This window comes from Cyclopterus lumpus, chromosome 8 (genome assembly GCF_009769545.1).
Source record: "Cyclopterus lumpus isolate fCycLum1 chromosome 8, fCycLum1.pri, whole genome shotgun sequence".
Taxonomy (NCBI): domain Eukaryota; kingdom Metazoa; phylum Chordata; class Actinopteri; order Perciformes; family Cyclopteridae; genus Cyclopterus; species Cyclopterus lumpus.
The window spans coordinates 11,522,218-11,547,210 of NC_046973.1; the positions used below are offsets into that span (position 1 = coordinate 11,522,218).

The following is a 24,993-nucleotide window of genomic DNA, read 5'->3' on the forward strand; positions in this document are numbered from 1 at the left end:
CAAGAATCTGTATCTATAATACAAAAAACCTTCCATGAAAGCCAAAGGGATTAATTAGTGCACATTTATATCATATGTTATACGATATATTATATTTGTGCATAGTGTCAGTATTTGTCAAGAATACACTTATCTCCCCTTTGTGCTCCACTTTAGAACCTGAATGTGAATGAATTCCACCTCACTCTTTTGAAGATATCGACTTGCCGAGGCTGCAAGGGAAGTCCTCAAAGAGTTTGTTTGCTTCCTCTGCACTGGAGACCACTTTGGCAAGTTGCTCCAGTTTTTTGTTTATTCAGTCAGCACTGAAGTTCTGGTTGCCTGGAACGTGTGCAATGTGAATAATGAATTCATGTAGGGCTGAGATTAAAGTGAGTCTAAAAGATGATGTCTCGTGATTGTGGACGACCTTTTGTTTATGTGGTTATTGGAATAGAGGATGACCACTCCTGCGCCCAACAAGGGGCGGTGATGGCTATGGAGTACAATTTGTAAAGGGCAGAGGAAGGAGAGAGCGGCGCTAGGTCCGGAGGCCGAGTGGAGGCCAACCATCTCCCGCCGAAGTAACATCCAAATCCAGTGAAGGGTGCTGCGTCAGTGTACAGTTGGATGTCTTCGGGCTGAGTTAAGTGGACCATACGAGGAAGGAGACGAAGACGGGGTGTGACAGTGAGGTTGACTCGTGAAGGTTTAAGGTGGTTGAGTTTGCTTTGCAAAGGGGCTTTTGAGTAGAATGTGTTGTGCTGTGCTTGCAGGGGCTGTTGAGGATTCTGAGCGGGTTGTGTTTGGCCAGAGCAACTGGACGAGGTTGTGCTGAAGGACGTGGATGACGGAGCCACGATGGTTGGCTGGTTTGTACCAAACTCAACCCTTTAACATTATGACATGGCATTTAAGGTTTGTGTATATATATATATATATATATATATATATATATATATATATATATATATATATATAGTGCATCCAGAAAGTATTCACAGCGCTTCACTTTTTCCACATTTTGTTACAGCCTTTTCCTCAACATTCTACACACAACAACCCATAATGACAAAGTGAAAACTGTTTTTTGCAAATATATTAAAAATAAAGAACGAAAACATAACATGTACATAAGTATTCACAGCCTTTGCTCAATACTTTGTTGAAGCACCGTTGGCAGCAATTACAGCCTCAAGTCTTCTTGGGTATGATTCCACAAGCTTGGCACACCTATTTCTGGGCAGTTTCTCCCATTCTTCTTTGCAGAACCTCTCAAGTTCCATCAGGTTGGATGGGGAGCGTCGGTGCACAGCCATTTTCAGATCTCTCCAGAGATGTTCAATCGGGTTCAAGTCAGGGCTCTGGCTGGGCCACTCAAGGACATTCACAGAGTTGTCCCGAAGCCACTCCTTTGTTATCTTGGCTGTGTGCTTCGGGTCGTTGTCCTGTTGGAAGATGAACCGTCGCCCCAGTCTGAGGTCCAGAGCGCTCTGGAGCATGTTTTCATCCAGGATGTCTGCATTGCTGCATTCCTTCCCTCAATCCTGACTAGTCTCCCAGTTCCTCCCGCTGAAAAACATCCCCACAGCATGATGCTGCCAGCACCATGCTTCACTGTAGGGATGGTATTGGCCAGGTGATGAGCAGTGCCTGGTTTCCTCCAGACATGACGCTTGGCATTCAGGCCAAAGAGTTCAATCTTTGTTTCATCAGACCAGAGAATTTTGTTTCTCATGGTCTGAGAGTCCTTCAGGTGCCTTTTTGCAAACTCCAGGCGAGCTGTCATGTGCTTTTTACTGAGGAGTGGCTTCCGTCTGGCTACTCTACCAAACAGGCCTGATTTGTGGATTGCTGCAGAGATGGTTGTCCTTCTGGAAGGTTCTCCTCTCTTCATAGAACAACACTGGAGCTCTGTCAGAGTGACCATCGGGTTCCTGGTCACCTCCCTGACTAAGGCCCTTCTCTCCCGATCGCTCAGTCTGGCTGGGCGTCCAACTCTAGGAAGAGTCCTGGTGGTTCCAAACTTCTTCCATTTCCGGATGATGGAGGCCACTGTGCTCATTGGGACTTTCAATGCTGCAGACATTTTTTTGTACCCTTCGCCAGATCTGTGCCTCAATACAATTCTGTCTTGGAGGTCTACAGATAATTCCTTGGACTTCATGGCTTGGTTTATGCTCTGATATGCAGTGTCAACTGTGGTACCTTATATAGACAGGTGTGTGCCTTCATTCAATCATGTCCAATCAACTGAATTTAGCACAAGTGGACTCCAATCAAGTTGTAGAAACATCTCAAGGATGATCAGTGGAAACAGGATGCACCTAAATTTTGAGTGTCATGGCAAAGGCTGTGAATACTTATGTATGTTATGTTTTCGTTCTTTATTTTGAATAGATTTGCAAAAATTTGCAAAAAACAGTTTTCACTTTGTCATTATGGGTTGTTGTGTGTAGAATGTTGAGGAAAATAATTAATTTAATCCATTTTGGAATAAGGCTGTAACATAACAAAATGTGGAAAAAGTGAAGCGCTGTGAATACTTTCCGGATGCACTGTATATATACATATATATATATATATATATTGTGGTGAAATATTTCTATGTTTGATCAGGATAAGAGTTGTGGTTCAAATATTCAATTGCAACAAACAGAGTCTTCAAAGTAATCAAAGTTGTCTTTCCGTTTATTCAAGCTTGCAAGCTGGAAAAAGGGTTCAACAGCCACGTATCTCAGTGAGCTGCCGAAATCTCTTGATTCATACATTGTATTACATCGTGATTTATACAAGCACATGCACCCCCCTCCAGGGCCCACTATGACGACAAACGAAGAAACAGTGTGAATGTCTTGGATAAGAATTCAGAAGAACAAAGAAGAGAGTGTATTGGTTTCGATAAGGCATATGGCCATTTGTCATCCTCCCCATCCTCCCTGTTGCTCTGCCCTTGAACCAGTCCACAAAATAACACATATTTTTACCGTCACAATATATACATATATATATATACATATACATATATATATACATATATATATATATATACATATACATATAAACATATATATATATATATATATACACATATATATATATACATATATATGTATATATATATACATATATACATATATATATATGCATATATATATATATATATATATGCATATATATATGCATGGGAGTTGAGCCCACACCAACAGTATAGTGATAATTTGAGTAGACCCAACTGAGAGGGGGGCTGCATAATTAATGAAAAAATCAGTGAGCTCATTTCTGCTTACTTTAATTGATCATACTTAAAGAAACTTGGAAAAGAACACTTTCTGGTGAGTAAAGTTATTCAACTTATCTCAATAAAGTAACCTTTATTCAAAATAATGAGTGAGGAGGAACCATTCGCAAAGCTCGGAGAAACTCGACCGCACTCGTCAGTTGAAGACGTCCTTTGCGTGAGGCGGAATGGCGAATGTTAAAGCGGGAATGAAGTGCTACTCTGTCAAGTTATTTTAAGGTAAGTTCCAGCTTCATAATGAAATTTTACCGTTTATCTCTTTGTCATATTCTTCATCTGTTAATTAGTGGTTGGATGTTAACTTTACGTCTTCGATTTCGAAAGCTAACGTTAGCTACTGTTTAAACTAACATTAGCTAGCGTTTAAGGAATAGCTTAAGTGTAAATAGAACCACAACATGCGTTTCAGAAAACGTAGCGTGCTTATTAGCCGGTGCAATGATAATTATGTCAACCTTTCAGGGCCACTCTTGAATTTGGTAAGCATGTTGCAGAGCTGCCAACTTTTCAAAAAACCTTGGAGTGAGATTTTGTCGGGGGTGAACATTTTACCGCGCACGCAGCCACACACGTTGGTGGCTCAAATATCAGGAAATAGGAAATTGCAATTAATTTGGTGTTGTACCCATGTTGTGCCCTGAATTCTGGTGGTTTGTGGGGCCCATAGTCGTTGATAGGGGCGGCCTACTGGAGATGGACAACATTGGTTACATTCTGTGCAAGACATGAAGCAAAGACATGGTGGTCCGCCTCCAGGAAATTTTGGTTTAAGTAGGTGTTATTTCATGCATTCTAGTGGATTTTTGGGTAGTATGCTAAAGATGTGCAATACCTCAACTTATTCTGATTCATGTTCATCTGCTCATGACTTGCAGGGCCTTCTAGATTTGAGCTGAACATTCAACCAGAAAACTATTGTTGTGCCTCAATGACTGTCTATGTACCACAATATAGCCTAATTAATAGACCTGTGTTTAAGATTTGACCAAGGTAGGTTGATTGACATTTTGATTACAATAGTATTCAACTAATTCTTAACTGAAACCTAACCTATATTGGTAATAATTGTATTCTTAAGAGCAAAAAAGCAAAAAATGACACAAGATTAGTTAGGGAGAAATATTTTTCATTATGAAACAAAAAAGTGCAACAAATAAAGTGCTTAAACAGTAGCCTTTTTAACCAAAACAATGGTTCAACACATAAATAAAATTTTAAAAAATGAAGAATCAGAGATCAGAATTTTTTGAGATTTGTGGGCAAGGTTGTACTGGCCTGTGGCCTTCTTGGAGGCCTTGATGACCGCTGAGGGGGGCTCCCATCTGAAGCAGGGCTCCAGGTCGGCCATCTTTATGACCATGATGGAGGACAGGGTGCCATCCAATGCCAGGCTATTTCTGGTCTTTGTTTTATTTAGTCCCACAACTGAAAACACCTTCTCAGCATCTGCATTTGAATGGACCAGCTTGGCGACGGCAGCAAGCCTCTGAAATTTTTTGGCTCCTGTCACCTATTAAAAATGAACCAAGAATAAAATGGAAAAACATGACATATTTATTGTTTACCTGGGTGCCTGAGATTGACAGAGAGAGTGAGGTGGAATGTTTTTGTTTGTGTTGCTAGCCGGTCGTGAGTGAGTCTATGTCCTGGAGCAGAGGGTGAAGCAGGCTACATTAATTTCTGTGTGGACAATGTACTTACTAAAAACAATATTTGTGTACCCACACAATAACTAAAGGGATGTATCTAGCCGGTTGAGCGTGAGTCTATGTCCTGGTGCAGAGAGTGAAGCGTTAAATGGTGTTGACTGTTGTTTGGCTCCGGCCTATCTATCTATCTATCTATCTATCTATCTATCTATCTATCTATCTATCTATCTATCTATCTATCTATAACCGAAAAAGAACAAAGGAACTGAGGTGGTATAAATAGTACAATTGTCTGACAGACAATGGGTTAGCAAGAACAGGTGATGAGGTGAGTCCAGAACTAATGAGAGTCACGTACAAACTTATCAGGGCATGGCAGACAATCAAAAAGGCTGGAAAACTCTCAAAAAACAGTAAACCAAGTAAAACCAAACATTACACAGGAACACAGTTATAAAAGTTCTGAGAATCTCGAGCTGCCTGGTGCTTGGAAGAAGAAGCTCCGAAGCCAGAGATATATAATAATCATTATTTAATCATAACAAACAAGAGTCATCTGTATACATACATAGTCCCGGCCCGGACGCGCTCACGTGATTTCGCTTCCACAGTCTCCTGACTTAGCCAGCAGGTTCTGTCTGGCGTCACCACGTAAGAGACCGAATTCGCGTCTTACAATTAGTTTTATTCGCAGTACATTCGCCATTGGTTAGTGGAGGTATTCATGCAAATACCTTTCAGAGACACAGCATGCTACGCTGACCAGCGAATAAGACATAAGGTTCACACCTGAGGGTTAGTTCCATTGGCCACTTCAAAGAATGCCTCAAATCGATAAGCTAGCGGGGTCAAAGCTCACACGTCCGGTCAAGGACAGGAAGTTCCCCTTCAGAATAAAACGTTATTACCCTGCCTTCAGAATAAAAGCAACATCTCAAGTTTCAATCGGCATCCCTTTAACTATTGTCTAGACAATAAAACATCCATTCATTCTCATGCATCATACAATTAATCATTACATTTGTCATCAACAAACAGAATAATAAAACAGTGATCCTCTCTTATGCTTTATAATACATTCCTCAGAATATTCCTCAAATTAATTATCATAACTTTCTTTATGTATTAATTTAAAACATAACCTCTCTTATCTACATGTGCTAGTGTATATAAAATCCACTACAACTCAACACAGTGAACTTAAAATAAAAACACAAAACAGTCTTAACAAAAACTCAAGACCATGATATTGGATAAGAGCCTTCAATTTCCATTCTCTCTACTGGCTCACAGGGGGCGACTCCTTCGGTTGTATAGAAATCTATATAAAATGACTCTACTTCTCTCTTGATTTATTCCCTCAGTAAACATTGTAAACATGAGTTCATGGTCTCAATCTCTAGTTTCAAGTCTTCTTCAATACAGCATGATGTTCATTTAATAAATGATGATCCATTTAGAGTCAAACAGACCATAAAGCAGGGTATGCTTTAGGGCGGGGCTACAAGGTGATTGCTACCGATACCAGAGCCTGATATGTCTCTTCGGCACTCCTCCGTATTCCAAATATGGTCACCATCATTCACTGGTTGCAAAAATGACACTCAATAGTTTGTTTATATATAGTATTCTTTAATTATTTTACATTTCATTGTTACTCATGGGAACATGACATTAAAATGATGTTGCAGAACAACGCATCAATAGAAATAATTTAGGACAGTGGTGTATTGTGAATGGCTGACGTGCTTCAGACTCGTGGCTGTGTTACTCTTAAATATAATGGCAGGCCATTTGATAGCTGTCAAGACATTCACTCTGCACTAAGCCAATGCTGTCATCCATCGGGTCTTGATGCTAGTATGGGTCTTTCTCATTAGGAGGGAAGTTTTCCATACAGGGCAACACCTTGGAGATGGTAAGAATACTTGAATTGAAATCTGCAAACAGTGTGATTCCACGTTCTCAGGCTGAGATTCTTTAATTTCCTTTCAATATCGACTGGAACACAAGAAACATAGATTGGATTAATTATAACATATACTTTAAAAAAAGTAATTATCACTGTTGTAAGAAACAACCCAGTCATAGGAAATAATGTTGGCATTGTGTTGCGTCTCCAAACATTGGATACAATAAATGTCGACATTTCTGAAGCATTAATATGTTTCTCACCAGCCTTGTATCGCACTTGAAGAGATGCACAATACCACTTCAATAGCGTTGAGAAACAATTGGTTAGGTTTGGGCAACAAAATTGCTTGGTGAGGTTTATGGTTTGTGTTAAAATAAAATAATAAAATAACGTAACTTAAGCTGTAACAAGAAAAAACAGCACAACAATGCTACTCAACAAGCCACAACTCAACGTTTCGGTTTTACACGGGATACAAACAGTGGTCTCCTGTGTTTGTTCCATCCCCCCCTTAGTTCACTGTCGTTCTCGTTACACTCGTTATTATGACACGTAACGTTAAAATACGTTTGCCTGATAAAGTAACTTGCTATGTGCGCCACTCGTTGCGCTATGTCACTGTCTCTGACCGAATGTAATAACATTTATAACATATGTATAATATCCCTGGCTTGCAGAAAAGTACAATGCCAATATTTTTTCACTGGCAACTGGGCTGTAACAAATGTGTTTTTAAATAGTTTTTTTCTTCCCAGCTCTCACCAAATGGTCCTCCTGCCAAGGTGGACTATAAAGGAAGATGCAGAGCGGAGAGAAGATTATATTTGCTGTTCCAATTATGGCCATGAGCCAGTGGAAGCCAATCGATTTCACTATCGGACCTGCAATAGCTGGACCTTTGGACAGAAGAGGCAATATTCAACACCTTGATAGAAAAACTAACCTTCAGGCTTGTCGGGCTGTTGCTTTGTCATTAGCATGGCATTAGCATAGCTGCAGTTCACTGTTTAAGGTGTGTTAGGCCTGTGTGTTTCGGAGCAAATTAAATGGTGTATTAAACCCCAGTGCTGACCTGACCTACAGACCTATTACGACTGAGGTTTAAGATCATATAACGCAATATTAGAGCATATTTATAAAGCTCAAATGTTAATAATTTTTTATCAAGGCAATAGTTTGACATTTTGAAATAAGATTTTTGCTTTCTTGCTGAGAAAGATGAGAAATAAAATATGATGAGATGATTAATGCAATTCTCAAGTCTGTACGATAAATAGGAAGTTCTCATCAACACACGGTTAGCCTAGCTTAGCACAAATACTGGAAACGGAGAAACAGAAGGCCTGGCTTTGTTGTCCAAAGCTGTCAAACTCCACATATCAGCACCTCCAAAGGCCTTAAAACCATAAGTTACTTAAGAGAAGCTCTAAATCTCAGAGCTCGCTGGGACAGCAAGTCCAAATTCTGTGTGGCAACTGTGCTTACCCAAGGAGAAGCCGATGCAGACTGCGACATCTGCAATAGCATAAACTGTGCCATATACCGGCACATATCTCAGATCTACCAAGTTACCCATGAGAGGCATTATTGATGAGTCCACTGTGCCTGATAGAAACAAGATAATCATTCATTATTTCAACCAACAAAAAAAATATTTGTTAAAAAGCCAATATTAGGCATGACTTACCAACTGAAAAGCCAACAATTGCATTCAGAACAAGCACATGATAGATGTTGTTGGAAAATCCAAACTGAAATATAAAAAGAAATTGCTAATTGAAAAGTGCATATTAAAAAAAAAAGAAAATCTTCAATGTGAAAATATTTTTTATATGAAATGTATATATTTCAGGGTACATTTGTTGCTGGGTAATAAAATTAGGTAGAGGTACACCCGTCCAGGGAAGACGGGTGTACCTCTAGAACTGTAGGAAAACAAACGTTAACATTTAATCTATGAAACTCACAGCAATGGTGGATATTCCCGCTAGGATCATTCCGATACAAGCACATAGCCAACTGTGAGAAGAGATTAACGGCATTGTATTATAGGTATATTTAAATGGTAGCAAAACCATGAAGAAACCTAAACAACAGGCCACTTTGCTTTCAGACTCAGGTCAACATACCTTCTGCTATATTTTTGCGACAGGTGACCAAAGATGTTGGATGCAACGAGGTAGGATATGCTGTCTGTCAAGAAGACCGTGCCTGAAACAAACATACAGTTTGACCTAGTTATTTCACAACAATCATTTTCACAGGAAACTAGCATGACTATTTTGTATTTTTAATTCACTGCAGGTGAGGATGATCTCAAATGAGTGGTGAAAAGCTTCAGCTACACCCTGATAAACTCTTTGCAGCATCAATGCATGTCTTATTCATTTGCTGAGAGCACAGGATATATATATATATATATATATATATATATATATATATATATATATATATATATATATTATAGGATAAGCACAACATTGGTTAATCTTGAATACCTAGCTGCCATTTGCTAGCACACATGGTCTTCATCATCCAGATAGGAAGGGCTGTTTCTATTGTGGCAATAACCAGAGTTGTCAAACATATGGCTCCTGGAAAGCAGAGAAAATATAATATATGTATTTTAGCAAAAGGTAGCAACAATTCCTTGTTATTAAAGGGAGAGTGTAGATTTGGTGGCATCTAGCGGTTTGATTGCAGACTGCAACCACACGCCATTATAAAATAATAAATGTGGAAATATAAAGAGGAATACAAAAAAAAAATTTGAATAGAGGGCAATTCATAAAATATGCAATGTGAATGCTTAGTGTGGTATTAGTGGTGGTGGCTTTGTTTGAATAGGGTAAGGAAACATAATGACAGAAAAAGATTGAAGAGGAGGTGTACAAGATGTTCTTTTAACACTTGCTCGGTATGTGGAGGAAAATATAAATTTCGAGGACAGTGGAAGACATCATGGAGAGTCTTGAAGAGGTAAGTGCACAGCCATAAATAAAGACTGAAGGAAAATAAAAGGGAAAACAATATATGAATGAAACTACGTAAAGAAATAATAGAATTGATTGAAATATACAGAAAAGGTAATCTATATGCAAAAAATATCATTTTTCAACAATGGATATTATAAAAATAATTTTCCTTTACAGAAATGTGAAAAACATGCAAATACTTTATATTTCTTTATATTTCAACTTTTTTTCTTTACTTTTATTACTCATTGTTTTACACATATATTTTGTCTAATGTCACTCCTCCTTATTCTTTTAATTATTTCTATTTCAACATTCTATTATTTACTTATATATTCTTTTATTTATTTATCTTTATTTCTTTTCTACATTTTTTTTTCTTATTCTTTTTTTTAAATGTATTATTTATTATGGTACCCCTATGACTCCTCAATATGCAGGTTTAAGAACCAAGCTATACTCTCAGAGGAGTGGAGCGCTGAGTTTGGTGTTGGAAAAGCAGCAACAGTCAATACGTGTCTGTAATGTGGAGACGAGCATACCAGTAGACAAGCATGTATAAAGATAACTGGATCCATCAATCATTCTTATGAAATCATTCAGTGGAACATGAAGTGAAAAAACATTTGACTTGCGAGTAAAGAATTCAGAAGAAAATATGTCTTCCACATTTTGGGGTCCATAGAGCGTGCACGTTTCCTTCGGACTCATTCATAGAAAACAACTCTGTATTCAACTATTAGTCAATTTAATAATGTGTATCTCATGATAAGGGCTATTCATGTGTTTGTACTGAGAAGTTGATTTACTTTAAAAAAAAATTACCTGCTTAGTTACAGACATCTCTTTGCCAGTGTAAGTCTGGGTAAAAGTATTTTTGGGCCCCATGGCATCATGTGACGGTTATGGAAATTGTACTTTCACTGTTTGGCCATTATGTAACATTTGCTTCAAAGTTTGCCATGCTTCCTTGGGGCATTTGTAAACCATTAGCCATGTCTATATTTCAAAATACCAGCGGCAATGAGAATGTACAGATCCTTCAGGAGAGTCAGCAGTGGAGTCCCTTTATCCATCTGTATAGAAAACATAAAACATCTTTTTAGAGAAGTAACAGATCAATAATAAACGGTGTAGTCAATAGCTTGTGAGACAAATCTAAATGAAATGAATTAACAACGCACTGCTACTTCAACGGCTCATCAGAATCATTTGTTTAATTTATTTACCATTTCATATTTTTTTTATTTTACAATGGCCTTTGTTTTGCCTTATGGATAATAGTGCCAAGTTTCTATGGTTTGATATTTAATTGTGTTGCCAATGGAAAATATTTTTTTTTTCAATTGACAGTTGGTAAAAATGTTTTTTAAAAGTGTTAAAATCTAAATTGTATTTTACATTGAGCGTACCAATTTTTAAAAGTACAATTTAACTGAGTTGTACACAGACCTTTCAAGAGGTCAGTGTTTGAGTTTGAATTAATACGTCACTGTACCTCTGTTTGAACCCGCGATGGTTCAAAGACGAGGGCATGTAAACCTGTGTGGAGAGTGAGACAAGGCAATCTGATGGACAAACAACACCACATGCAACTGTTTCGCTCTCTTTAAGGAAGGATTCAATGTTTCATCTCATGTACAATATTTCACAGTACCTCCAGCCAACACAGCAACGGCAGCTAGGACCAGGAATGGAGCCATTTTGCCAACAAACTCATACATCACACTGCCAAATGGAGCCCCCGCTTCAGCATATGAAAGAAATATGAATGAAAAAGTTAAACAACGGAGTAGAAGCATGATTGCTGGTAAATGCTCCGTCCATCTGAGCTGGAGCCTATCCCAGCATGCATTGGGTGTTTTAGACCCTTGTTAGCATGGTGCCAATCAATGCAGGACTACTTGTTGTCAATGTATTTTTAGACCCACACATTTACAAGGAAAGCAGGACGGTCATTTTTCAAATCCTGGTGTTTTTTTTCACTACGTTGAATCTGTAGAATTTATGCCCAATGATGTCAAAACATATTGCCTACCCCATCTCTAATCCATTATATATATATATACAATATTTTAGGATTAGCAATGTTAATCAGAACAAGTTTCTGATACTAGTATTCACTTACATTTTTATTATTATTTGGTTGAAAGTCATTTCTGCAGCACTGCTGTCACGGTAACGCAACACCATGTTACACTGTTATACTATGCGTCTACTTTAACGACCATTTTTGAGTGAGAAAATGGTATCAACCAATGTTACCGGCTGTTGTTGTGACAGTCTCTGACTGTAAATCTATAAATCGTAAATTATTTCACTTATTTCTTTGCATCGTTATCATTCTTATTGTGATATAAATATGCCCAATAAAAACATTGTAAGATTTGCAGTCAAGGGCAAGTCCTATATTAGGCCTGTAGTTCAAACAAACTGAAGGCACCCTTTATTTATGGTTTGTTCTTTTGATTTCCAACTGGACATTTTGGGTCTGTTGTAGAAAACATTCGTATTTTACTTTCCTCATCATTCATTTTCACTTGTTTTCAATTTTTCCACCATTCATTAATCTAAGTTTCCCTAATCACTTTTTATTTAAAGACTGCACACCATCTCACTTACTTTAACTGTGAATTTTATTTATCCGTGGTTAAATTCAAGCTGTGACGATCTGTTTCCAAAGCTGGCAGCCGCTCTCAGGCTCAGCCCTGGATTTGAAGTTACACTTTAAAGTTTGGTAGTGCAATTATTTTGAGGTGATTGGAAATTAATCTCCTCCTATGAATCGCCACCTTAACGTGGTGGAGGAGTTTGAGTGGCTCAGTGATCCTGGGAGCTATGTTGTCCGGGGCGTCAGCCCCTGGTAGGGTCTCCCAAGGCAAACAGGTCTCGGGGGAGAGCCCAGACTAAGAGCGGTTCAACAAACCCTGATGATAAGCAGCCCACGGATTGTAGCTACCTTGCCCGGCCAAGGGAAACCGGGGCACCCTCCCGGAGCCAGACCCAGGAGGGGAGCTCGTCGGCGAGCGTCTGGTGGCCGGGCTTTCGCCCATGGGGCCCGGTCGGGCTCAGCCCGAAAGAACAGCATGGAGCAGCAGTCACCCTGTGGACCCACCACCCGCCGGGCGGCGGGCCAGGCGGGAGACCTGGGCGGGCCGATCGCCGGCAGCATAGACTAGCTCTAGGGACGTGGAACGTCACCTCACTAGCGGGGAAAGAGCCGGAGCTGGTGCAGGAGGTGGAGCGGTACCAGCTAGATATAGTTGGGCTCACCTCCACGCACAGCATGGGCTCTGGAACCAAGCTCCTGGAGAAGGGTTGGACTTTGTCCTTTTCTGGAGTTGCCCAGGGTGAGAGGCGCCGGGCGGGAGTGGGGATACTCACGAGCCCCCGGCTGAGCGCCGCTGTGTTGGAGTTTTCCCCGGGGAACGAGAGGGTCGCCTCCCTGCGCCTACGGGTTGCGGGGAGTAAGGCTCTGACTGTTGTTTGTGCTTATGCACCGAACAGCATTTCGGAGTATCCGGCCTTCTTGGAGTCGGTGGGAGGGGTCCTGGAAAGGGCGCCGCCTGCCGACTCCATAGTTCTCCTGGGAGACTTCAACGTTCACGTGGGCAATGACAGAGAAACCTGGCGGGGCGTGATTGGGAGGAACGGCTTGCCCGATCTGAACCCGAATGGTGTTTTGTTGTTGGACTTCTGTGCTAGCCACAGTTTGTCCATAACGAACACCATGTTCGAACATAAGGTGGCTCATAAGTGTACCTGGTACCAGAACACCTTAGGCCGGAGATCAATGATCGACTTTGTAATCGTATCATCTGATCTGCGGCCGTATGTCTTGGACACTCGGGTGAAGAGAGGAGCAGAGCTGTCAACTGATAACCACCTGGTGGTGAGTTGGATCAGATGGCGGGGGACTCGGCTAGAAAGACCTGGCAAGCCCAAACATGTAGTGAGGGTGAACTGGGAACGTCTGGCAGAGGATCCTGTCCGGGAGGTCTTCAACTCCCACCTCCGGAAGAACTTCTCACAAATCCCGAGGGAGGCTGGGGACATGGAATCCGAGTGGACCTTGTTCAAAGCCTCTATTCTGGACGCGGCTGCTCGGGGCTGTGGCCGGAAGGTCATCGGTGCCTGTCGTGGCGGCAACCCGAGAACCCGGTGGTGGACACCGGGGGTGAGGGAAGCCGTCAAACTGAAGAAGGAGGCCTTTCTGGCCTGGCTGGCCCAGGGGTCTCCTGAAGCAGCTGACGGGTACCGGCGGGCCAGAAGGGCTGCAGCGACGATGGTCGCGGAGGCTAAAACTCGGGTATGGGAGGAGTTCGGGGAGGCCATGGAGAAGGACTTTCGGTTGGCCTCAAGGAAGTTCTGGCAAACCATCCGACGGCTCAGGAAGGGAAAGCAGGGTCTACCCCAGGCTGTTCTCAGCAGGGGGGGGGAACTGCTGACCCGGACTGGGGACATCGTCGGGCAGTGGAAAGAGCACTTTGAGGAACTCCTAAACCCGGCCAACATGTCCCCCGGAGAGGGGGCAGCGCCGGAAGACTTTGGGGTGGATTCACCCATATCCCTGGCAGAGGTTGCTAAGGTAGTCAAAAAGCTCCTTGGTGGCAAGGCGCCAGGGGTGGATGAGATCCGCCCTGAGATGCTGAAAGCACTGGACATTGTTGGGCTGTCTTGGTTGACACATGCCTTTTCAGTGTCGCATGGGGGTCGGGAACAGTGCCCATGAACTGGCAGACCGGGGTGGTGGTTCCCATCTTCAAGAAGGGGGACCGGAGAGTGTGCTCGAACTATCGTGGTATCACACTGCTCAGCCTCCCGGGAAAAGCTTATGCCAGGGTGCTGGAGAGGAGGCTCCCACCGCTTGTCGAACCTCAGGTTCAAGACGAACAGTGCGGATTCCGTCCCGGTCGTGGAACAGTGGACCAGCTCTTTACCCTCGCAAGATTACTGGAGGGGTCCTGGGAGTTTGCCCAACCAGTTTACATGTGCTTTGTAGACCTGGAGAAGGCTTTCGACCGGGTCCCTCGGGGGTTTTTGTGGGGGGTGCTGCGGGAGTATGGGGTGCCGGACCCGTTGGCACGGGCCATCCGGTCTCTGTACGCCTGCAGTAGGAGCTGTGTTCGTCTCCTCGGTAGTAAGTCAGACACGTTCCCGGTGGGTGTTGGCCTCCGCCAGGGCTGCCCTTTATCACCGGTCCTGTTCGTGACCTTCATGGACAGGATATCTAGGCGCAGCCAGGGGGCGGAGAGGATCCGGTCGGGAGTCTCGGGATCTCCTCTCTGCTGTTTGCGGATGATGTGGTCCTGTTTGCCTCCTCGGACCGTGACCTCCAGCATTCACTGGGGCGTTTTGCAGCCGAGTGCGAAGCGGCAGGGATGAGAGTTAGCACCTCCAAATCTGAGGCCATGGTGCTCTGCCGGAAACCGGCGGATTGCTCCCTCCAGGTGGGGGCAAACTGCCTACCCCAAGCGAAGGAGTTCAAGTATCTCGGGGTCTTGTTCACGAGTGAGGGTAAGGTGGAGCGGGAGATCGATAGGCGGATCGGTGCGGCTGCAGCAGTAAAACAGGCGCTGTACCGGTCCGTCTTAGTGAAGAGGGAGCTGAGCTGGAAGGCAAAGCTCTCCATTTACTGGTTTACGTTCCAACCCTCACCTATGGTCACGAACTCTGGGTCGTGACCGAAAGAACGAGATCTCGGATACAAGCGGCCGAAATGAGCTTCCTCCGTAGGGTGGCGGGCTCAGCCTTAGAGATAGGGTAAGGAGCTCGGACATCAGGGGGGAGCTTGGAGTCGAGTCGCTGCTCCTTCGTGTCGAAAGGAGTCAGCTGAGGTGGTTCGGGCATCTAGTCAGGATGCCTCCTGGACGCCTCCCATTAGAGGTTTTCCGGGCACGTCGAACTGGTAGGAGGCCCAGGGGAAGACCGAGGACACGCTGGAGGGATTATATCTCCCGGCTGGCCTTGGAACGCCTCGGGATCCCCCAGAATGAGCTGGAAAGTGCTGCGGGTGAGAGGGAGTCCTGGGTCGGCCTGCTGAACCTGCTGCCACCGCGACCCGACCCCGGATAAGCGGGTGATAATGGATGGATGGATGGATGGAAATTCATCTTGGAATACCGCTTTTTCCCCCCACATTCTGGTTTCCAATGCCCACACTGATTGTAGCATGTTGCTACTCGAGCACAATGTCCTCCACAGGTAGACCTTGATGTTTCAAATTATAGAGATGCACCTTTCTGTAGCCCGCTGCAAGACGGCTTCAAATGACTGAAGCCTTTTAAGCCCTTTCTTTTCCGACAGACTGAGTTTGCCTTTCACAATGGTCATCAATAATATAATGTTTCATTTCACTATGAATGTCATTTATTTTTATTTTAGACAGAAAAAGATTGAGAAGTATGTGCTCTTTTGTAAATAATCTATAATTTAAGGCCGGTACTATGTTTAACTTGTCACGGCCAGGCCTTGCCACCTGTTCTTCCATGTGTGTGTGTGTGTGTGTGTGTGTGTGTGTGTGTGTGTGTGTCTCCGACCTAGTCTCTCCCCGGATTCCTCTTGATTTCAATTCCCCTCACCTGCCCAGTCAACCCAGCTGCCTTACACCAACTCATCGCTCAACAGTATATCCACCCCGGCTCTTCATCCACTCTTCGCCAGACCGTTACACCTCAGTGGTATTCAGCTTGTTCTCGACCACTCAGTCTATAATTCCTGTTCTGAGTCTCTTGCATTTACCCTGTTCTGTCTGTGCCAACAGTTTGGCCTTGTCCTTTTTCCCTTTGTGTCCTCCCGGAAACAAAAACCCTTAATCTCAAGCACTCTGGTCTGTGTCTGCATCTGGGTCCACCCCCTGTGACATCATTAGTTATTATTGTTAATAATCAAATATTTCAGAATAAAGAGAGCTTCTATTTTTAAAACGGATAACAAAATAAATATGAACTTGTTTTCATGTCTGTGACATCGTCTACTGATATATCCAATGTGCATGTATAATTAAGCAGATTTAAAATGTTTTTCCCCAAAAGCTCTTTATTTTTATGTGCGACATCAGATGCTTTACATACCAATCAATCCTAAAGCCAATCCAGTAAATGATATACCCATTGCACGCCCTCTCTCCTTGCCGTCTTTGTACCCATCAGCCAGCATTCCCATTCCTGGAAAACAGAAGTAATACTTCTACTAATAATATCACTAGTGGGATCATTAATATGATTTCCATTTTTTCAAATCTATTTAAACATGAACACTAAAGCCCGAATTTAAACCTTTTTGTTTTAGTCGAATGTATCTGTTGTTTTTGTAGATTCAAGTCAATATTGTAAACTATTCAAAAATAGATATATCTGACCTGCCACAGACAAGCAGGATCCACCCACACCTTGCACTGATCTGGCCAGCAGCAGTAAGATGAAGCTAGACGAAAAGGCAAACACTTCAAAGGAACAAGTACAGATTAGATTGATAATACACAAAGAAATAACTGACTGTCTTGTGTAACCATTTTTTTGTCACATAGTAGACTATGTAGAAAGAATCAAATGTTTCTATCTATTCAAAAACTAAATACAAGACGGCCAGGGTTGCTTTCATCAAGCCCCCTCTGCCGCCCTGCACAATATCTGGTTCTGAAGTTTATTTAGCTTCTCGACCTTCTACAAGCAGCATTGTATTTATATACTTCTATGACAGCAAATTTAGCTAATGTTACGGTCATAAGTCTCTATCAGTAATGTTAATTTTCCGTTTAAATAAGCTAATGCTGCTGTTTCTAAGTCATTGCTCGCTAGTGTTACTGGTTCCTAAGTCTGCCAGTAACGTTAGCTAGCGTTACTAGTTCCTAAATCTGCCAGTAACGTTAGCTAGCGTTACTGGTTCCTAAATCTGCCAGTAATGTTAGCTAGCGTTACTGGTTCTTAAGTCTGCAGTAAGTGAGCCGAACGCCTCAAAAGAGTATAGAGAAAATAAACATGCAATAACGATGCAAGTTGTTGCATTTGTGGGGCTGTGTTTTGTCAGGTAGCCATTAGACACGATCCAGGAAGTCTAGTTTAACCAAAACCAAAAAAGACACCAAGCTGTTTATAAGGCTGTTACTCTGGGTTTCAAATCACTGCTGCAATAATTTAGTATTTGGTAGTGTTCACACACAGTGTTGTGTTTTATTTCATGCAAGACTTGTTGTCTGAATGCCCTACTTACAGGTAGTCGAAAAGATGATTATGCAGAAACCAGCACACATTGGGATGTGATATCCAATCCTGTACAATATGGGCAAAGTGAGTCATGTATTTTTGAGGTAGATACAACTTGGCCGTTTTCCCACAGCTCAAAGTCACTACTCACCTGTCAGTAAGTGGCCCCATGAAGGGGTTAATGATGAGCTGTATGGTGGACTTGGAGGCCAACAGAAGTCCTACTTTGATGTTGACCTCATCCAGATGAGCATCTGTGTAAGAGCAGTTTGACTCTGGGAATTTCTGGGCCACGGTGGGATTACTAGAGAGAGCTGGGGTCTGGTGTGGAGGTGCAGATGTGGAGCCCAAAATCACCGATCTATTATTCAGTGATTGGTTGATGGGAGGATTCACTGTTAAGTCGGTGCTGTTCCCAGGAGTGGTGGTAGGAGCCTTGCCAATCTTGTACAGGTAATTTGGAAGGATGGGCACTGTCAACAAATAAATCCACAACAAAATCTTCAATTTATATTTTAAATCTGATTTGATACCTCCAGCAGCATTCCCAATAAATCACATGCAGAGTTGTTATCTCCGACAGGTGTAAACTACGGGTGAAGTTATGTGTTTGGTTGTGTTTGGTACATACTAAGTCTCTTCATTCGTCGTTTCCTCGCTCGCTCGAGGAGTAGAGGAAGGCTTCCAGGAAGTGTTTTAACGCTGAACATGCACCCTTATTATTTATCAGTTATTTGATTGGACGCTGCAGCTGATCAGACTGATCACTGAAGTTTCATACCAGAGTGAAGACAGATCACAGATTAAACTCAAGTTATATATTTGATCTGTTTTCGGATTCACCATCTGGTTCAAATACTGTATATGTTCATGTAGGTATGAACAACAAAAGGACCACAAACAACTTTCTTCATTTATTATAAATAATTGTCTTTTCTTGATCTGTTATTTCCCTCAATAACTTGTGTTTGGATATAATTAAAATCAGAGACAGAGCTGGAGAGAAGCACTTTTTTCATGATTTATCGTCATTTCCATTCAGTCACGTGAGGCTGATCATTCCTGAGTGTCGGGTTTGATGAGTTATAATTTAAGTTTAACCTGAACTATTGAGCCTAATAAATTCCAGTGTTCAAGAGAAACCCTAATCGTATTCTGGGTTTTCCGCGTTATCTGCTGCTCGCCTGCTCAACCACTCCTGCTCCCGTGATCACATCACCCCTGTTCTCCAGAACCTTCACTGGCTCCCCGTCCCACAACGGATCCAATACAAAATCCTTCTCCTCACTCACAAAGCCCTCCATAATCAGGCCCCCTCCTACCTCACCGACCTGCTCCACCACCACACTCCATCCCGTCGGCTCCGCCCCTCTGATGCCGATCTCCTGTCCATCCCACATAGGACCAAGCACCGTGGCGTGGGGTGACAGAGCCTTCTCTATATCTGCCCCCTCCCTCTGGAACTCTATCCCCAAACTCATCCGGGACTGCACTGATCTTTCCATATTCAAATCGCAAATCAAAACCCACCTGTTCAGAACTGCTTTTAATGTGTGATTGTTTGCTCCGTGTTTTTATTATTTTTATTTATTAGGGTTCGAGGAACTGACAAAGTCCCAAAGTTTGTTTTACCTGTATTTTAGTTTTTCTTATTTTTTTAGCTTTTAGGATGTTATAATTATGTTATGTAAAGTGTCTTTGAGTATCATGAAAAGCGCTATATAAATGAAATGCATTATTATTATTATTATGTTCAAAGACCTCTCGTGGTTTCGGTGACTTTGGTGACTTTAAAAACACCTCTTATTAACCCTACTTGTTGGCAAACCGATAACGGTACTACAAGTGCACACACTGCTGCACCTTGCTGTCACTCAGCCGCTAATAAAGCTTGTCAAAACGATTCCCTGGTTCTGTCATACTGCATCTGGGTCCTTAACACCAACTGTTACAGTACCACCTACATTTGGAAAGGTAACTTGTGGTGTCAGATAAATGTAGAGGACCAAAATATATATTTCCCAATGACTAAGTCTGCATCAATCATCAACCCCAAAATTAATTATTTCCTCCAATTTGGAGTCTTGCAACAGCATGGACATTTTACTACCCCTCTATCAGTTCCCTTTAAGTATTGTAGGCTATTGATGCTTTCTTTAAGAATTTACTTTAATGATAAGAGAGGCTGCTTTCAGTAGACTAATAGGAAACACTGCCACACACACAGTAATGTAAATGCAGCCCATATTGTGATACATTTCATACTGCTCTTTCACAGCAATATACAATAAGATATTCAAGAGGGAATTATTTCCTTACACTACATCTGAGCAGTTTATAATACATAATTACAACTACCAATACCAAGGTTTTTTTTTATCAATAAAAATATAATCTTTTATTTCCATCAGAATTGTGTTTTTATGCAAATAACCACTATAGAAGACTACAATTAAAAAAGAGATAATTTACAATGACTTGGGGATGGAAGTGGAAAAAAAAATAGACACGCCTTGTATACCAGCCGCTTTAACAAAACAAAACAACAACAATGTTCTGTATTGACCAATATGACTCATTGACAATCAGCAATTGGTATCAGAGCCCAAAAAAATATGATCAGGGCATCCCTAAAAATAATAACGTTTTGTTTTCTGGTCAGTGAAAGTGGTAATTAATACTAATATATAATTGTAATTTGGAAGGGGAACATTATTTAGAAAATCTGCCACAGCACAAAAAAATTAAATACATCAAAATCATGTTTGATATACAGTAAATAAAATAGATTTTTTTTAAATAAACAGTGGAATTATGTAAACAAGCTGTAATTGAAAGGTTAAAGTTCAGAAAATATATATGAATATTTGGTAGTTATCATCTACCAAAGATGTGTTGCACAACAGGCTGTATGTCTGAACCTACCAACCACTGATAGTAGCATATGATCCAGGAACAAGGCGAGAAAGACAATAACCAGGATCATCTTCTTCCGCTGGGCCTCCTGTCTCAGCCAGGTTAATAAGTCTAGGGTTAGACAACAAACTGTATTTGTCCTTGTATTTCAACTTAAAAATTCAAATTCCCTGTTAAAAACTACTTAATTGGAAAGTCCTTTTTATAAATATGTGGTTTAATAATGTCCAGCGGGAATAAAGGTTCATAAATCTACCAACTAATTATGATTTTTTGTTTTCTTCGGTATCCAGGTAATCCAGTGATATCTTTCACTACTTTTTCAAAAGGACTGTTTAAATAGAGATTTTAACAGTCAAATCTCTGGGTTAAAACAGGGTCATCATATACAGTATCAAATCTATATTGTACAACACTTAAATCAATTTCCCATTCCATTTTCACAAAAAGAATATAAAGAAATTCTTCAAGGGGAGAAAAAATGTACTTAATATTTTGAGTATTGAAAATACATCACGTAAAACAATTTAAATAATAAAGCCTAGAAAGAAAAGTATAATAGAATATAATAGCTCAAACTTACCCATATTTTCAGTTTTCACAAAAGGTACAGAACAGAGTTTAGCGTGTGACCAGCTTGCACAGCGTACAGTCTGCCAGCAAACATAGAAAAACTGAGATATGTAAAGGTTACACCCTATCCTGTTGCACAGGCATGACAAAAAACAGTGGCATCAAAGATTGACGAGATACAAGTATAGGTCCATTGACTGACTGGTTTTACTAAGTTTTAAAGATATTATTTGACTAAGACTTAGACAATAATAATAATTACAATTATGAAAACAACGATGAGATTTATATAGCACTGGAGTGATGATGAGACAAACAGACAATGTCATTCAGACATACAAGTTTGGATGGGGATGGGTAGGAGGTGAGGCATAGACTGTATGAAGTAGACATAGTTATCATGATGTCATCTTTTTGGTTTGTGGACGACAGTTTGAAACCAAAAATTAATCACATTATATGGGACCATAATTTACAGAATGAACATCATGCATTACGAAATTAACATCATGCTGTATTGAAGAAGACTTGAAACTAGAGTGGAAATAGAGATTGAGACCATAAACTCATGTTTACAATATTTACTTAGGAAATAAATCAATAGACTCATAGACTGAGTAGACGAATGTGTTCTGGACCAATTTGGGTTTTTGATGGAGCTATTACTGATGTAATTGAGAAGTGAGTTGCAATCATCAAATCAGAAGGAAATGAAGGCATGGATCAATCAGTAGGCAGTGCGAAAGAAGGACGAATTTTAGCATTTTTGCAAAGGAGGTAGAATGATGATTTGAACATTTGACGGATAATAGGGTTAAGGGTGGAGGGTGGGGTGAAGGATCACACCATAGTTGTGTGCCAGGGAGGAAGGGAAGACAGAGGTGCATCAATGGTGAGTATGTGGTTGTGGATTTTGCTGAGGGTCACTTTGGAGCCGATGAGGAGAAGTTCCATTTTATCACAATTGAGTTTGAGAAAATGTAGTTGCATCCAGGCTGTTATTGCCAACAGGCAGGAGTCAACCCTAACCCTGTGTTGTCGCTGCGGTATTTCTCGGTGCCATCGGCATAGCAGTGAATGTCCATGTTGAAATGGTAGATAATCTGATTAGGGAGGATGGAGATGATGGAGAAGACTGGGTAGCATCTTTTGTGACTGTGGCAGAGGAGTGGTTGCGTTGGTAAGGTGGGACCGGAACCCGCTGAGTGCTGTGCCTTAAATACAGAGGCATTTGAGTCTGGAGAGCATGTTGTGGTGACGGTATAGCGTGCCCTCATATAATCTCCGCAGTTAACTCAACAACTGAACCAGAAAAACAAACACTGTCATGATGACTGTCAAGTTCTTTGTTTGTTTTCATTGTTTTTTCTTTGTTTGTTTTGCCTGGCTGTTTGTAGAACATTTGTTCACGTTTACGGCCATAATCTCTCTGGTGGGTGTCAAGAACCATCAGATAATATGTGAATCGTGTTGCTGCGGAGGCAGTGGTGAGTTTATTTCACTGGCACGTCTATCGACAAGACGTGGAGCTACAAATTGGCTGTTGTCGAAAAGCCAAAGAAGGATTTTTTCTAAATGCTAAGGAAAGATGCATGCTTCCTTTCCTAGCTCATTTAACATTTAACCCTATGAGGCGAGAAGGCACAAAGACTCTGGGGAAGAAGTAGAGTTAGTAAGGTGCAATGAAGAGACGTAAAGAAGAGAGAGAAGAGGAGAGAGGAGCTCAGGGTATCCTAAAACATCCCCAAGTAGCCTATAAGCCTATAGCAGCATATCTAGGGGCTGGACCAGGGCAAACCTGATTCAGCCTTAACTATAAGCGCTATTAAAGAGGAAAATCTTAAGTCTACTAAATGTTGTGACTGTGTCTGCCCCCTGGACTGAAAGTGGAAGCTGGTTCAATGAAAGAGGAGCTTGATAGATGAAGGCTCTGGCTCCCATCCTACTTTTTAGGACTCTAGGAAACATGAGTAGCCCCGCATTTAGTGAGCGCAGCTTTCTAGTCGGGCAATATGGTACTACAAGCTCCTTAAGATATGATGGTGCATCACCAATCAAGGCTTTGTAGGTAAAGATAATTTTAAATCAGATTCTTGATTGTACAGGGAGCCAATGCAGAGCAGCTAATACAGGAGTGATGTGATCTCTTTTCTTAGTTTTTGTCAGTAACAAACGCGTGAACCAGCTTTTCTGTATCTTTTTGAGACAAGATGTGCCTGATTTTTGAAATATTACGTAGATGAAAAAATGCAGTCCTTGAGATTTGCTTCACGTGAGAGTTAAAGGACAAGTCCCGATCAAAGATAACGTCGAGATTCTTTAAGTTTTGTACTTAGTGCGGTACCTGAAATGCCAATCGACTCATCCAGTCTCTGTAATAGGATGTCATGGTCAATGGTGTTGAACGCAGCACTAAGGTCTAACAAACCAGCTCAGTGCTCCCACTGCTGGCCCCACGATATCCACCTGTTAACAACGTTCTGCAAGCCAATCCATCACCATCAGGCAATTTTCTTACAATATATTTTCTTTGAGTAGGAAAGAGAAGACAGAGGAATGGGTCCAGTGTGAAACTGTGACAAATGTTAAATTGGGATTAATATTTAAAATTATCCACACAGATAATAAACTTCAGTATTTATTATTTTAAATGTGGCTGCAAGCAGTAGTTAAATTCAATTCAATTCAGTTTATTTTGTATAGCCCAATATCACAAATTACAAATTTTCCTCAGAGGGCTTTACAATCTGTACACATACGACATCCCTGTCCCAGGACCTCACATCGGATCAGGAAAAACTCCCCAAAAATAACCTTTGACAGGGAAAAAAGGGAAGAAACCTTCAGGAGAGCAACCGAGGAGGATCCCTCTCCCCGGATGGACAGAAGCAATAGATGTCATGTGTACAGAATGAACAGCATTTAAAAAGTTACATAAACACATTACATGAATATGACAATGTATGAATGCAACTCCAATCCATGAAACAGAAGGAGGTAGAGAGGAGGGGGGGCGGGGCGCATCAGCAGGGCCAACGCGGGAGGCCGGTTCACCAGGCATCAGACACCTCCAGGTCCAATGGACCCTATGAGACATGAAGTCACAACGACTCCGGGGAGGAAGCAGAGTTAATAAGGTGCAATGGAGAGATGTAAATTCATCCATAAGGAGAGAGAGAAGAGGAGATAGGTGCTCAGTGTATCCTAAAACATCCCCCAGCAGCCTATAAGCCTATAGCAGCATATCTAGGGGCTCGACCAGGGCAAACCTGATTCAGCCCTAACTATAAGCACTATCAAACAGGAAAGTCTTAAGTCACCAATCAAGGCTTTGTAGGTGAGGAGAAGAATTTTAAATGTGATTCTTGATTTTACAGGGAGCCAGTGCAGAGCAGCTAATACAGGAGTAATGTGATCTCTTTTCTTAGTTTTTGTGAGTACACGAGCTGCAGCATTCTGGATCAACTGGAGGGATTAAAGA

The 24,993-nt window shown here is 41.5% G+C and overlaps 1 protein-coding gene across 2 annotated transcripts; it reads right to left on the reverse strand.

Annotated features, from left to right (window-relative positions):
- Positions 1-6,695: 6,695 nt before the first annotated feature.
- On the reverse strand, positions 6,696-21,558 carry LOC117735096 (synaptic vesicular amine transporter-like). 2 transcript variants are annotated; one of them, XM_034539537.1, is made up of 16 exons: positions 21,523-21,558; positions 20,949-21,050; positions 18,175-18,496; positions 18,031-18,089; positions 17,180-17,263; positions 16,893-16,985; positions 11,477-11,566; positions 11,318-11,361; positions 10,835-10,895; positions 9,343-9,438; positions 8,974-9,055; positions 8,812-8,863; positions 8,532-8,595; positions 8,330-8,449; positions 7,607-7,740; positions 6,696-6,930 (listed from the first exon to the last, which is right to left on the reverse strand). In XM_034539537.1, the coding sequence occupies exons 1-16, from the start codon at positions 21,524-21,526 to the stop codon at positions 6,910-6,912; spliced, it is 1,428 nt and encodes a 475-aa protein (XP_034395428.1). In that variant the 5' UTR covers positions 21,527-21,558; the 3' UTR covers positions 6,696-6,909. The 2 variants fall into 2 exon arrangements, with proteins under 2 accessions (XP_034395428.1, XP_034395427.1); XM_034539536.1 differs by lacking the exon at positions 6,696-6,930 and having other exon boundaries at positions 7,516-7,740.
- Positions 21,559-24,993: the final 3,435 nt, after the last annotated feature.